This window comes from Notolabrus celidotus, chromosome 10, assembly GCF_009762535.1.
Source record: "Notolabrus celidotus isolate fNotCel1 chromosome 10, fNotCel1.pri, whole genome shotgun sequence".
In the NCBI taxonomy this organism is placed as follows: domain Eukaryota; kingdom Metazoa; phylum Chordata; class Actinopteri; order Labriformes; family Labridae; genus Notolabrus; species Notolabrus celidotus.
In genome coordinates this window covers 28106335-28121914 of record NC_048281.1, presented here as the reverse complement: position 1 = coordinate 28121914, position 15580 = coordinate 28106335, and the positions used below count along the sequence as shown (strand labels likewise).

Sequence of the window (15580 nt, the reverse complement as noted above, 5' to 3'; positions counted from 1 at the left end):
TCATTACCAGGCTGTTTCAAATCCTTGATTCTGATTGGTCGAAACCCCATAACAGGAGTGATTAATTCCCAACAGCATAAGCGACACCAGGGACAACCTGATCCCACAAAAGGTATCAAATAAATCTGTGGAAAGGGTTGACTTCCCCTCTGCCTGTTGACACTGTGGCAAAAACTTTAGTTTCTGTTAGCATTGGTAAACATTGTCTGAAAAGCATTACTTTTTTCCTCAAGAGTTGGGAAATAATGAGAGTTACAGGGCACCGATGTGAGAGCAGCCTGAGGAGTTTTAAAAACTCCTTTGTGCCGATCTCTATTAGAATTTTAAATATTAAATAGCCTGATACGGTTGGGACAGTGTTATGGTGCTCTCTCTTTAAGATTATGCTGTTTGTTGTATGAATGTGTACTATTTATTGTATTTTTTCTTGTTTATATATGTGTTCTTGTGTCATTGTGGTGATTTTTGAAGGAGCAGGTAACGTGCAGCATTGATGTCAAAGACAAATTTCCCTATGGGGACAATAAAGTACATCGTATTGCATCGTATAGCTACTGGGCCCAAACCATCTCTGGTAGGGAAAACTGGAGCAACATCCTGTCCTGCAATCCAGGTAACGGCAGCAGAGCTGGTGAGAGCATCTCTGATTTGCCAATAGCTGTGAAGAAACTGAACTCATAAAGAGCAGTGATAACAGCAACAATGTGAAAGTTGAGAAATTTGCTTCATTTATGTTTAAGCGTGTATCAAATGCAGAGCTAGAAGATGAAACAGAGCTGAATGAGAACAGAAATGTCAACAAAAGCCATTTTCCCCTTGTCTAACATTACCTCTGATGGAAAGGTACCACAGAGGTCTTTTTAGCTGAATAAATAAAACATTTTTAAATCAATTAAGATAAGAAAAGATAAGATACTCCTTTATTCGTCCCACAACAGGGAAATTCATGGAGTTACAGCAGCAAACAAGAAGGTGTACAGTACAAGAATTTCAACAAGAATACGTATATATAGAAAGAAAAATGTCCATCAGAGACGATAGCTTGGCCATAATTCTCCTGTCAGCTACCACCTCCACAGGGTCCAGGACTGAGCTAAATCATCTTTGTGTAAACTTATTTCTGTCTTTAGTTGGTAGTCAGGTAATAAGTGGGTTATGTATAAGAAAATGGGTGGTTATGCTAACTAGAATTCAAAATAAAATCATTTTTAAAATCAACTTTTGTGTAAACTTGTTTATGTCTTTAGTTGGTGGCCGGGTAATAAGCGGGTTATGTAAAGTGAATGGGTGGTAATGCAAATTAGAACCCAGACAGGGTGAGTAAGACCTTGTTCACTATACGTTTCCCTTATGTGAAAAATAGTTGTCATACCAGTGCATGTTGAAAAACATGTAAACTGTACTGATATATCTTTATCTATAATATTGGCAAACAAATACATCAGTCAAAAAAAATGGAAGGATCAAAAAGGTGATCTAATGCAACACTGTTCCTTTATCAATATTTTCCTTGAGCTCATATTTGCAGCAAATCACCATGAATTCAATACTTCTGAGTCATCCTTTCAACATTAAAGCAAGAAAAGAGAAATGCCTTCCATAAATAGGTCATGATGGAGCCATAATGCTGGTAATTTGTATTATGTTATATTACCGCCTGCAGGAGATAGCTTACTGGCAATCAGTCTCAAACACCTGTGAATGGGGTCAACACGATACTGAGCATCTAATGGGTCAACTTCCACTGGCAGGTAAATTAACTTCAGCCATTTGTGCTGGGAGGGAGTCACGCTCACAGATCCTCAGTAGTAGTTATAGAAATCACTACAACAGCAAAAGAATACCACTTGTTACTCATGTTTAAGCTCAGCTTTGCCAACAAAAGGCAAACTTCCTCTCTCCACAACCCCTACCTGCTGAGGGCAGGCATGATCGGGGGAACACAATGTCCTCTACTCCTCTCTGTGCGTGATGGAAAATGTTTCAATCCTCAGAGAAAAGTAGTCATACGGTGGAATAACAGTCGTCATGAGCAACACTAACAGCTCTCGTCCTCAGGGGTGAGGGAAACAAACAGAGCCAGTAAATGTAACCAAACAGTGTTAATTTTAAATGTTGTGCACAACAAATATATATTATATAGTTCTGACATTTAAACCATGTGACTATTATATATTTTCTAGACACACAGATTGTTTTATGAGATGATTAAAGTCCTTTGAGCACTCTGGAGTATTAACTTTTATTATGAGTACATTTTTCTGCAGCTAGTGTTGATTGAGTGATCTGTTGCAGTGCCCTATAGGTTCCTCTGTACTCTGCAGCCCTGCTTCAGAAAGATGACTTGACACAAACACAGGTAATCATCTCCACCAAGCTAACACAGGTGAGTCTTCACACCTGTGACTTCAGAGATTTGGAGCCTGTTGTCTCATCTAGAACAACAAAAAAAAAGCTGCAACAACTTGGAGAACACTGAGGGCAAAGGAAATGAGTCAGAGATGGTTTCAAGACAGGGGACTTTAAATGTAGACTCTTTAACGTGCAGTGCACACGTGCCCTAGTGCAGGGAGAGAAAAAAAAAGCCCACTCCACAGACACTGTCATCTCCTGGAAAATCAAGCTGGAAACATCTTGGGACAATAGTCTCAGTCAGATCATAAACATTTCCGAGAGCATCACTGAAATGACGGCGCAGAAACCACGTGTTTACGTAATGGAAAGCCAATCTTTCAATTTAACCCCTCCTCCCGTCTATTTCTAACAGAGCTCCGCCACTAAAGGAAATTCATGCAAATGTTTTTATAGGCGCACCAGACTTTTTGGAGATGCGAGTGGCGTGGTGCTGAAAAGGCTGGAGGAAAATACCCCGCACAAAAAAAAAAAAAACAGGGAAGAAACGCACACTTCAGGAATCACGGACACACAGTGAGGAAAGCCAGACGTTGCAGTGTGGGACGAGAAGAAATGCAAACTGAGGTTGGTGTTATCTGACCTCGCCAAGCAAGCTGGTTTACAGGAGAAACGAATTGGACCGGATCCGGCAATGTGCTGTTTTGTTGGGGCTATCATTGCAGCAGTCTGTGCATAGGATGCATCCTCCCTTGGCTTTTGATGCTGTGCAGATCCACCCTCCTCTCCTCAGAGTGATGAACTAATAGGCAATGATTTTCTCCTCGGAAATCCACCGTGTTTTACTGTTTTCACGTTAGTTGTGTTTGTTTACTGGCGGCCCGTCTCCTCCCGGTGCGACACATGCAATTTACAGAGTATATTTTCTATTATCGACTAGTTGAGGAGGCATCCTTTATACGCCAGAAGAAGAAAACACAGCGTTATTACGAAGTCTGACAGATGCCGAATATTTTGCCACGTGAATGAAAACGCATAGGACTTGGATATACCTATTTTTCTATGATACAATTGGTAGCCTTGTCCTGGAGAACTGATCCAATTGTGTTATTATGCAACCGCAAGGATCTCATCTATATCTGGGTGTTTAAGCCACTGGATTGCTCTTCGCCCAAATCAATGTGGTTTCTTTGGAACATTTTCAGCAAAGGAACGCATATGCTGCAGTGTCTTTGTGGCAAGAGTCTTAAGAAAAACAAGAATCCAAGTGGTAAGCTCATCACCATTATGCCTACTCCTCCGTTTCGCTGTGAACCGGCGTTGTGCGTGCGTGAGAGTGTGTGAGACAGTGTGTGTGAGTGTGTGTGTGTGCGTGTTATATTCGTTTGTTTGTTGTACTGGTGATAGATCTGCAATCATATTTATGCAGCGAGTGGATCATGCAGAGGCGCTGGGAGGGGGAACAACTTATTCTGTGCAGCTACTATCGGCGAGCCCAGGGTTTGGGGACGCGCAGCGCACAGACACACAATAAGCCCCCCCTGCATCACCACGGCACTATGATCTCCTAACTTTTTAAATAGCGCTCACACACACGCACACACGGACAAACTAGATGTCTTTCTCAGCTCATCAAATCCACAGAGTTATTCTGTCCTGCGTGATTTTCCCCCCTTTTACCAGATTATTCCATCCCCGGGTTTACTGCAGCAGCATTCCCCCCTCTGCAACACCACTTCTCGATGAAATGGGCTACTCGCTGTGTTTTCAGCATGCAACCCAGCCGGAGGAGACTAGACTATTCTTTCATGTCTTTCTCTCGGCTGTTGCAGGCCAGCAGCAGTCATCATGCGGGCCTGGTTAAATGTGATTTTACACGAGCACTTTAGTTGTCTTTGTGTTGAGAGGGGGGGAGCCAGGGTAGTACAGGTGCGATTAGAGCACGTAGAGGAGGAATTCTGCTCTCCTGCACTAATGCAAAATCCTGCATTTCAGCACTCGAATCAGACTGCACTTTTTGTGTAGAGAGAAAGCAAAACCTTCCCATCACTGTAGGTTCCAACTGTAATTAAATGCAACATTATAGAGCATCAGTGAGGAAGGGATGTGTATTTCAACAGGCTGTTGAAGGTAGAAAAGCCCCAGGTGGACAGCATGTAGTGCAGGCAACTTGTTACCTCATGTTGTGGGCTTGAAGATGATGTGCTCAGCAGCAATACAGTTCCTCCACACTGCAGCTGCAGTATAGTAGATCATCATAATACTGTAGCGGGACTATTTTGCCTTGCTGACACTGCAGGAGCAACGACAGAAAACACAGTCTGCTCTCAGACACATGCATAGTCTTTTTAAAACAACCTGCTTTCATATAATAGATGCATTTGTGCAGTTTAGATGACTGTAAAGCCTCAATTAGCCTCATTTTCTGCTTTTCACACAGCAGCCATCCATTCTATTCAAGGCTTTTATTTTGGTGGGTTGCATATGAAGCTGTTTTCAATCAGTAGCTAAGGTAACTCAGGCTAAACTTTGGTTAAACCTCACAGCTAATTTGAAAACACTATATTCTCCAAATTAAAATGTTCTAAGGGAAACACCATAAAGATGATTCAACTAATATCCAAACTTAAAAATTGAACTTTTAGCTAAACAGAGAGCGTAGCAGGAATTGGCATAAAACTGAAAAATTTAAAATAATGTCAACTTGTGCTCATAAGAAATTACACAACAATTAAAAGTTAATGTGTATTTTAAAATATTATTAAATGTGTATTGCATTTTGACAGTTATTCTCACTTCAAGCAAGGTGACATGTCATATCTGGCTGCCATCTTTGCTTGGTTAAAGTAAAGAACATCATTCAAGTCCTAGAAGTGTAAAGGGCACTTAAGACTTGAAAAAACTGTTTCCATGAGCAGCAACAAATATATTTTGGTGAAGACATTTAAAGGACTCTGAATAAACTGGAAATATATCTCCAAACCAAAGTCTTTCCAATCAACCTGTGAGTTTAAAGTTTGTGGATTTATCTGTGTAAAGGTTTGAATTGAAAAAAACTGATTACATGAATGGATGACTGACTCCTTCCAAGTAGAAAAGCTGCAAAGACACTAACATAGTGTCTCAACAATATGCAGCCTATGGATCAAAGCTTTAGACTGTAAGGTGCCATGAGATTTGAAGATATGTTTCCTTCAAAGGGTCCACTCTTACCTTGTGGCAGCTCATTACTGAATTATTACAAAGTCCTGGTGTGGGCCCAATCATCAGGGTTTGTGCTGAAGCAGCAGATACAGCCAGTACCTAACTAGGAAATGAAGTAAGCCAAGATGCAGACTGTGTCAGTGGGGTGCAGTATTCTTTCTTATGACTTGAAACTGCTAACTCATTGAATATACACCATCAGACGATTCACAAAACAGCTACAGATGTGCCTTAAACCACCTTTGAGGATTCGGTAGTACCTTCTTTGTAGCAAGACAGACAATCCTCTGTGTGGCCCTCTGTCAACAGAAGCAGGTGTTTCCAGTGTAGTGCTCACTAGGCCTGAGCTGCAAGGCCTAGATATAGTGCTCCAGCTCTTTGGCTTATTTTTAGAAACACAACATAACTGAGAGAACACAAGAGAGACTAAGCCAACTGAGCTGTATCAATAAGACTGACAGTATTGTCAACATAGAAACATCTGTTTTATAATTTGGATATTGTTGTCTCTCTCCCTTTTCACATGTAAAGTAAACTTAGACGTTCTTACTCTTCATCTGTACTGAAGGTGATGGAACTTGAAGCTGATTGTTGCTCATATTTCGCTGTCAGGGGAACATTGCCTTGAAATCTTATTATAGCATGTGTCTATGTATCTGTTTAAGGGAGATGTATGATAGGCATAGTAGTACTTAGTAGTTTACACCACAGCTGTATGAAAACTACCAAAGAGCTTTATAGTATCATGTAAGAGACGTCTCCAACATCATCAAATTTAAAGCAATGCATCATTGCTTAATGATGAGGTCATTTCAAAATTAATGCAAGTGCTTTTAAAACTACATCGTTGCCTCCAATATTTTCTCAGAGGATATGTCTCCGAAATGTAAATATTTAACCTCTGGTTGTTTTCTTCTTTGTATTATTAAGTTTGTCTTTGCCTGTTTCAAATTCTTGTGCCTCTTTAAATGTATTCCCCAGTCAATCTACAGAAACAGAGAAAGTGAATATTAACTTTTCCTCTTCAAACTTATTGGTGATTAATAAGTTATGATGCACAAGTAGATATTTCCTTGAAATGGACTGTGTGGTGACACATGGAGACCAGATGCCAGTAATGCAGTGTTTCCGTGTAGCTAACAGGATAGTGCATGGCATTGATGTTACATGGTTTAAAGCATCTCCTCTCTTTTGGGTTGTCCTTTCTGTAGACGCTGTCACTTTTACTCTTAAGATCTTTGGAAAAAATACACCACAAAAAGCAGATGTATTCTGATGTGAAGGAGTAAGTACTGTTGCACAAAATCTATTCCATTCTAAGCACTTGCTTTCATAGTCTCTTAAAGCTGCTGTTGGTAGTCACAGAGTAAACATCTGTTCAGAGAGAGGGACTTCGAATGTCAACACTATCCCTCCAAACCAGATTTCCTCTTAGCCCCCCAACACAGATCGGCGTGTGCAGTCATGATAGTGCTGGACTCAAAACCAATCGGAGGACGTAGTAGGGGCTGCCCCTTAACCAATCAGGACAGAGGATTGGAGATTAGCTATGATTGGTAGACATTGGAAAACACAGAGATTTCGCAATAGTCTCAAATTACTCCACTTACCGATGAGTACCGATGGGTATTATGACCTTTTCTCCAAACCCAGCAGAAAAAAAGCAACATTTTTTACACCATTCCTACCAACAGCAGCTTTAATAGTTAATATTCTTTGGCAGAAATCTTCTTTTATTAATGGTAGATTGTCATTTAAGTTGATAATCTTCTGCAAAAGGCATTGCTGACCAAACTTTAATGTTCCCCCTCGTGTCCACGGATGTATATATGAGTGAGCGTACTTCATTAAGTCAATTAAGTAATGAACTAGCTGAGTTGTGAGAATGTCATAACCCTGCAGCCTGTGTAGCACTGGGGATTGTACAACTGACCTCACAGTTTGAATGTTTGAGAACTTTGGTGAGAGGATCATTACTATGATGATACACAGGGATATATAGAGGGCGTTAAAAGGGTGAAATAAACCTGCTATATGTGATATAGACAGATAGATGTTGAGTGCTTACAATAGACTGTGTGTAAGAGTTGGACATAGCATCTCAGTTTTCAAAGTGAAGGCAATACTGATGTGTCTTAAGCCTGCATTCTTTTTAATGACTGAAATTTGGATTGTAAGAAACCAGTGGGGAAATAAGTCGGCTTCTCAGTTAATTTATGACATTGTTTAACATGTTCTGATTGATTTTATGCTCTAAATAGATAGTTTTAAGTATAAATTATGGTCCCATTTTGAGTTGAATAATGAAAACTAAGACGGGGCTATCATTGATTGGAAGGCTGTTACCAATTACCAAGACAGTCTGTCTTTCCTGGTTGGCAGTCACTCAGCTAGGAAAGAGTTACACCCACTCGTGTCCAAATATGGTAATTCCTGGTCCCAGTAAATCAAGATGGCAACCAGCAAAATGCAAAACTTAAGGCTCCACAAAACAAAATTTCAAACCCGTGTGTGACATCTTGTGGGCTATATCCACTTCTATTCCACAGTCTTTAGAGCTCACTGACATGTCCATGGCCGTTTGATTTTCTAAAGCTGGACTACAGTGCTGTAAGTGTAGCTTAGTTGCTGAGAGAGCAGTAATGCAGTAGACTTATTAAGTCAGTAGGTTGCTCCCTCAGAGTAGCACATCACTGGTTCATTCATTGACAGCAGAGTGACAGTACAGGTCACAGAACAGCCAGGCGTCCACGTGAGGACGGTTCATAGCATATCAAGTGAAACTCAACTCTATTAACTGTGACAGAGACCAGGAAGCCAAACTTAAGCTTCAGCACTGTAATGCTATTGCTGTGTTTGCCCCTTGGCTATACTGGAGCTTTAACCTTAAGCTTTAGCTTGACCTCACACTCATGAAGCTGTGACCCAAAATGATTTATTTGGATCTCGGGCAGGGCCACAGGAAGACAACATCATTTAACTGATGCTAAGGTTTACTTTAGAGATGAAAGCTTTGATGTGTAGCAACTTACACTGGAAGGAAGCAAATCATGGCAAGTGTATTGTCTTATTTCTAATGAAGGTATCTCATCACACCTGATATAAGTCCCAATCATCTGACAAGTCAAGAAATAAGTTTCAATTAATGATATCAGGAGCCCAAAATAATACCTGAATAAACTGACTCCAAATGTGGCAAATGCACCTGCTAAGATTTGAGTTTTGTTGTGTATAAAAGACACATTATACTATCTCACAAAGTCACACAATTAGCAAAAATATCAGCCAATGCAGCTAGCATAATCATTTTGATAATTATTTTGAAATCTCAGAATTTCTTCTCTTCTTTTCTTGAAATGAGGCTGTTGGAGCTATTTACTGCTGTTGGATTATTTTTTACTTTAATCAATTAATTTCACTTTAACTTCATTAAAGTTTGTTGCCTTAGGTGTTATTAATATATCTTGTTACTCACTTTTACAAGTTGATAGTTTTGCACCGGGTGGCATGTATATAGATGGGCAGGTAAGATAGGAGGGCAGATACCGGGTAGGTGAATGTTTTTTTACCAGGAGATTTGAAAGCACAAAGACGCTACCTATTGTTTGAATGAGGCCCTTTTCGTTGTTCAATAAACCACCAAAGAAACTGCATACTTGGCAGGACATTGGTAATCTTTGGACTCCATGTGCGATCCACTCTCCCGGTGCCCAGACGCTGGTTTTGCTTTGAGTTTTGTTTTTTGTAAAGTTCACAAAGTCAAATAGCCACTACAGAGGCGTAAAACTTGCTTGCTAAAGGAAACTTGTCGTGAAATCTATCTTGCTACATTGGCAGATTTTCTTTCTCACTACAAGCTGATTCAGGACTCATTTTTGGCTTTGTATCTTGAAATAAGATTTATTTTTGTCTTGTCAGGTGAATTTAAGTGTAATTAGATATTCTGACTAGAAATTACACCAACACACTTGCCAAGATTTGAGTCTTTGTAGTTTAACAAATGATCTGAAACTCAACTTTTTCTAATAAAACTATTGAATAAATAAAGATATCAAGAACCAGTGGTACTTCTACAGACATTTGAAACATTTTATTTTGTGTTGACAACTGAAGTGATCAGTTTATTACCAGGCTGTTTAAAGAACACAGAATGCCCCTTGATAAGCAGCATGTTCAGTAGTTTGCTATCAAGCTTTGAACGAATGTTTCAGCATCAAATATTCTCCCCACTGTGCACCTGTCTCTGCTGAGCAAAGCCTTCCATAGTATAATCTGGAATTACATATGCGATGTAATAACCCAAATTTATGCTGCTGGTGTCATTCCTCCATCTTATTCTCACCTCCGAGTGAGAGCAATATATCTCAAATTCAGTTTTACCCCCCAAATGATTCCAGCTCAAGAATCTAAAAGAAGCCAGAATTTTAACGCAGTTAAAAGCAGCATGATTTATTTGTGTAACATACCCACGCCAGTTTTTAATTCTTGGTAACAAAGAAACAGCAGTAATAATTAAAGGGGCCGGGTGAGATTCAAACAAGAACTCCTACAATTAGAGTAACAGCAGGGTTGGCTAAAAATATCCTCCTCCAACCACCATGGCATGTTGCTAGGTTTCATACAGAAACATTGCAGTAAGTTTGTAAATGGCTCAACTGCAGCACCTTTTTCTGATGAGATGAAAGGATTTGTAGAAGACAGAAATATTAAATAAAGCAGGTTTTGCACATAAGTTCAACAAATAGCTGTGCATTTAAGGGCTTCTAAATAACGAGCACTTGTTAAAACTACATGTCGCATCCACAAACCCTTTGTTTCAAAAAATAGCAGAGTGTGTACATCTTTATGATGCATTCAAACACAAAAAAGAAGATACAGTTTGAGCCTTGACTGATTAAAGGACGGTTTCTTTTTCATAAAAACAACAAAAAAGCCCTGACTCCTGTTATGCCTTTGTGCAAATTTGGAGAGAGAGAGAACAGGGTTGCATGTAGCTGCAGTGGATTATTCACATGTCAGCAAAAAAAATCGTCTCACTCTCATCTTTTTGGGCGTTTTTTGTGGCAGCAGCATCATCAGTTTTCACCACGAATTAATTTTGGCTGTCTCCGTCCTGCTCTTGAGAAAAATGACCTGCAGGGGTGATGAAATTCAAGTTCCTGGCTTCCATTCTACCTCCCTGTGTGAGACAATCAAGTAAGGGGGTAAATGTATATACAGTGTATACACAGAGACAGAGGGAAGATAAGAGAGCACACGCTCTTGGGTTTAACGTCTGCGGGTTATAAATCAGAGTTTATGTGAAGTGTTTCCCAGGGATGCTCTGGATACTTCCCAGATGCTCCTGGTGCAGCAACAAGAGGAATGATGGGACATGCGGTTCTGGCTTGGTGCCCTGTATAGGGTGACTCCGTCCACTGGATCTGCAGGTGGATGATTTTTAGGGCCTGCACTGAGCTACTCTCTGTTTCTTTAAGTTAGGGCCGGTGGGTGTTCCCCTGAGAGGGGGCACTTTGAAACGGATCAGTGCTTCCATATAGGTTTCAGGGTGGATCATATATTTTGACCTCATATGCTTCTATTAACCTGAACAGTGAAGTTGTGGACAATAAATTTAAACAATGAGCCAAAATTCACTGCCTAAAGACCGACAGATTCAGAAAGGTCTTATCTCTGAGTTTATCACTGTGAGCAGCACGTTCATTTTAAAGCTACTGTAAGGAACGTTCAGGGTTAATCAGTGTATGTTTTCATGGCAAATTGAAAATGCATACATTTAGTATATTGACATGTCTTTCACAGCTAGGGCGTCTAAAATGCAGAAGTAGTCTCAGTTAGGTCACCCATTAGTTTCTGAAGAGGTGTTATGAAGCCCAAAGATGGTGGTCGCCAAATTAGAAATGCTGACACCTACTAAATCAAATTTAGATATTAGCGTAGAAGTGGAGTAGAGGCCACGACCTTGCTACCTGGCAAACAGCTACAACACCCACCTATCAGCAACACCCCATAACTCTGAAGCCTGAATGAATAGATTAAAAAAAATCTCACCCCCCTTTTCAATATTTGTAGTTGCTACATGGTCTTGCACAATCAATTTCACCCTTGTGATTACATACATCATAAGTTGTATTATTGAAATAGTGCACTGCAATTTTAGCACTGAATTATAAAGTGAATTATTGAATTTAAAGCAGCTACAACCAATATTTTTCAACAATGGAACAAATAACTGTATTAAAGCTCCTGTGAGGAGTTTTTGAAACAGACTGAAATTAATTGTAACTTCTCTTTATGAGCTACAAAAACCAAGAAAATCATTGACAACACCATTAACTATTTCTAAAATGTCATTTTAAAGCTGCAGTTGGTAGGATTGGTGTAAAAACAGTACTTATTTTGTGCTGTGTTTGGCAAAAAAGTCACAACACTCATCAACAGCCATCAATGAATGAGGTATTTTGAGATTTTGGCGAGATCTCTGGGTTTTCCTATGCCTCTGTATCCAGCAATCTGTAAATTACAATTGCTCCTGTCAGCTCTGACCAATCAGAGCCACTCTCCTGATTGGTCCTTGGGGGGTGAAGTGAGAGGGAAATCTGGTGGGGAGGGGTAGTGTTGACATTCAAAATCTCTCCCTGAACTGATGTTTATTCCAGGACTACCAACAGCAGCTTTAAATGCTTGGAGTGACGTCAGAGTAGGCCATTACCAAAACAGCCTTTGTTTACATTTTCCCACCTCAAAATTTAAGAGATGAGTTTGATTGTTCAAAACACAGCTGGGTGATATTTGTTGTCCGAAAGCACGTCTTACACATGTAACAACTGGGCGTCGCTAAGATCAACACACCCTGAAAGTTCCTTACAGTAGCTTTAAAATGAAAGTTCTGCACACAGTGATGAAGTCAGAGATTTTAGGTCGTTTAGGTCCTCATCCCTTCAGACAGTGCACTTTTAAATGTATTGTCCACAACTTCCAGACAGAGTATGTCACTGTTTTCAGCAAAAAAAAAAAAAAAAGCATGAGAAACTCAACCCGCTCAGCACCAAACAGTAGACAGATGTTGTAAGAAACTACCTGGTGGGCATAGTAGAGCATTAAGCAGTCATGTGTCCCCCCTAAGGAGTTGCTGGTGTTGTGTTTACAACTTGTTTCAGCTTCCCACAAGTGGATGAAAAATCTATAAATGCAAGTTTTTAAACACTGAGCACACACAACTGAAGGGTAAGGAGTCATTTCTGTTGTAGAAAAGTCTGAAAGTTGTCCACTTTTGAGAGCTTCTTTGTTTCGGACTTGATCTGTTTCATCCTCAAAATAAACTAGAAGAATAAGATCAGTTTTTCTCAGCCCATGTGGTAAGTATTGGTTTGCATATCACTTAATTACTCAGTGAAACGGTCAGTCACGAATGCTGCATGGATGCTGCCTTTTACTGTAACCTGCACTTAGTGGATTGTTGACAGATACAGTAGTGTTGTCCCTTTGGAGCCGTGGTGACAGCTTGAAAAGGTTACTTCTTTCTTTGGTAGACCGTCTAATGCACTTTTTCCCTTTTGGAAACATGTTTTTAAGATAAAAGGGTGACATTTGTGTCTCGCTCAGTGCTGGTGTACAATAACACTGTCATTGTAAGCCGTTATAAAGCACTCTTAATGCCTGACATATTTGTTGCAGCTTCATCTAAGGCCAAACAAATATCTTCTGAATGAACACACAAGCAGAAAAGTGAGTGAGGAGCGAGGATTAGTTGATTGCTTTGTGATTTGAGTCACAGATACAGTTACTACCTGTGGTGAGAAAGGTTGCAGTGGGAAGCACTACGCAGAAGAACGCAGCGACTATGAGCAACGCTGATTTAACCAGATTGAACAGCTTTGCAACGACATGTATTTTTCTCCTTACGCTATGTTCTCCTGTAACAAATGCTCAAAGCACTTGACACCTTTTCCCATCCTCAGTCTCTGACGGCAGCTGTGTTCCCATGTCTCTTTTGAGTGATGCTGGCCCAGGAGAATTGCAGTCCACCATTTGCGGCTGGCTGCTGGCGTGGTATTGTCTTTTTGACAGAATAACTTCAGGTCGTGTAATAAATTGTCTCTCAATTGTCAGTTTAATGAACTTTCTCTCCCTCAATCACTGAGAGTCCTTTAAGGGCAGTTAAATGTCCAGTCAGGACAAGAGTGATATGTTGGCCACTGTTCTCAGAGGTTTTACTCTGGTCAGTTTCTGATCTGAAGACAGCAGAAATGAAGTAAAACTGTGGGACATATAACTTAAGGTCAGAACTAAAAGAGCAGAGGACAGGACAAAAACAGCATGCAATTAAAAAATGCAACGGGCTGCATTTTTGTTGATTTTATTTTTTTTACTGGCTTGGCAATCTAATGCAACTCAGACAGCTGGGTTTGTTGAACAGGTCTTTGAACAATTAAAGGACACCAAGCTCTGCACAGTGGTGTATCTTTTGCAGGTATTTCTGCTCAGATTGCAGGCTTGAATTTTATTCATCGCTCATTTTAGAACTTTCTGACAGACTGTCCACATTGTCATTTGTAATTAATCTCCAAATGAGCATCAGTGTACTTCGGTTAGTGTGGTAACAACTGGGGATGTGTGTGTTATGTTGATTAAATTTCATCTGTGGTAGTTGGCTCCAGATTTACTAGTTGGTTCATATTTAATTATTATAGTTCAGAAATGCTGGTCAAGTGTTGTGTCTTAACTGTAGTGCGGCTAGCTAATACTAGCCAGCACTGTAGCTCCAGGTAATGGCTACTGCTGTAATGCTGCATTGCTCTACTACCTGGATGGAAACCAGCACAGATGAAGATGACATTTTGTAGCACGGCACGGTTTGGTGTATTTCTAGAAAATGGATATAAAGTTGTATGTAAGTTGGGTCTGGTTAAACTAGCATCTAACCACTTGCCAGTAGCAATGCATAACCAGCACAGGCATGTGGATGCGGAAAAAGTACGCCTTAACATACACCATAGGTTTCGAATGGCACTGTACTTACCCAAAAGCCTTCAACACAGCCTGACATACACCTCCTCAGTAATGTAACTACACGTCGCAACATCTTATACCACAAGCCCAGTGATTGGTCCCCTTGTTAGCCTCATATTTCCAGCATTTCCAGTGTTTGTTGCCATCGTCCTCTGCCTGCACTGACTCAGCAGCCATACATTTTGTCTCCTCCACATCTCTATTTTCTTCTTATCAATAACTTCAGTATGATCAACTGCTGCTCAACATTTATCAGCTCCAACTTCAACAGTGTACACTTGGATTCAATTGCCAGTTTCCTGTGCACAAACATGCAGGGAATGTAGCAGAACTGGATATGACTGGAAGCAGAGAAATTGCACAGCCAGCTAGCATTTAGGCTGAGTATTGCGAGCAACGCGGACACTCCAAAGCAAGACTATGTGATGCTCACAATGGTGCCCAGCTTCTGCATACAGTCAATGCAGAAGTTTAAACCAGGGTGGACCTACAGGAAGAATGAAGGCTGGTGGTGCTAGCTCTGCTGCAGCTCCTGTGATCCCATGTTTGCTAGTATTAAAAAATGATGCTCAATTTAGACTGTTTTCTGAGTGTTTTTTTTTTTACCTTTAGACTACCCAGTCAATCTGAATTTAAATTTCTGTTCCAACTATTTCAAAGTTCATAAGTGGACCAGGACATGAAGAGTTGTGAGAGGTCTATTCTCCTCCAGGAACATTGGGAAACTGTGGCACACCATCACTGGAGGAAATATAGTCCATGCCTCTTCCACCTCTCCCCCCCCCACAGTTTTTCTTATATAGGTTCCATAAATCACCTTGTAATTTGGCTCATCCTCTGCCCTTAATAGTTGGAGCTGTACAACATATCCCCTATCTCTGTGAGTTAAGGTGTGTTGTACGAGAAGCAAGGGTTCAAAACATGTGTTCCTTTCCGACACATGACCACATCTGAACGCTCACCACTCCAGGACCCCGTAGAATGGGACACATGATATTTGCTGCGAGGCTGC

At 40.4% G+C, this 15580-nt stretch overlaps 1 protein-coding gene and 1 long non-coding RNA gene across 2 annotated transcripts in view; one reads left to right on the top strand and one right to left on the bottom strand.

Annotated features, from left to right (window-relative positions):
- LOC117820173 overlaps window positions 1-15580 on the bottom strand; it is a 185378-nt gene that overhangs the window by 19067 nt on the left and 150731 nt on the right. The window lies entirely within an intron of this gene.
- Window positions 3415-15580, top strand: part of fgf14 (fibroblast growth factor 14) — a 168854-nt gene continuing 156688 nt past the window's right edge. Inside the window, exon 1 of the mRNA XM_034693856.1 lies at window positions 3415-3622. Within this exon, the coding sequence (XP_034549747.1) occupies window positions 3415-3622 (208 nt within the window). The remainder of the gene's footprint in view (window positions 3623-15580) is intronic.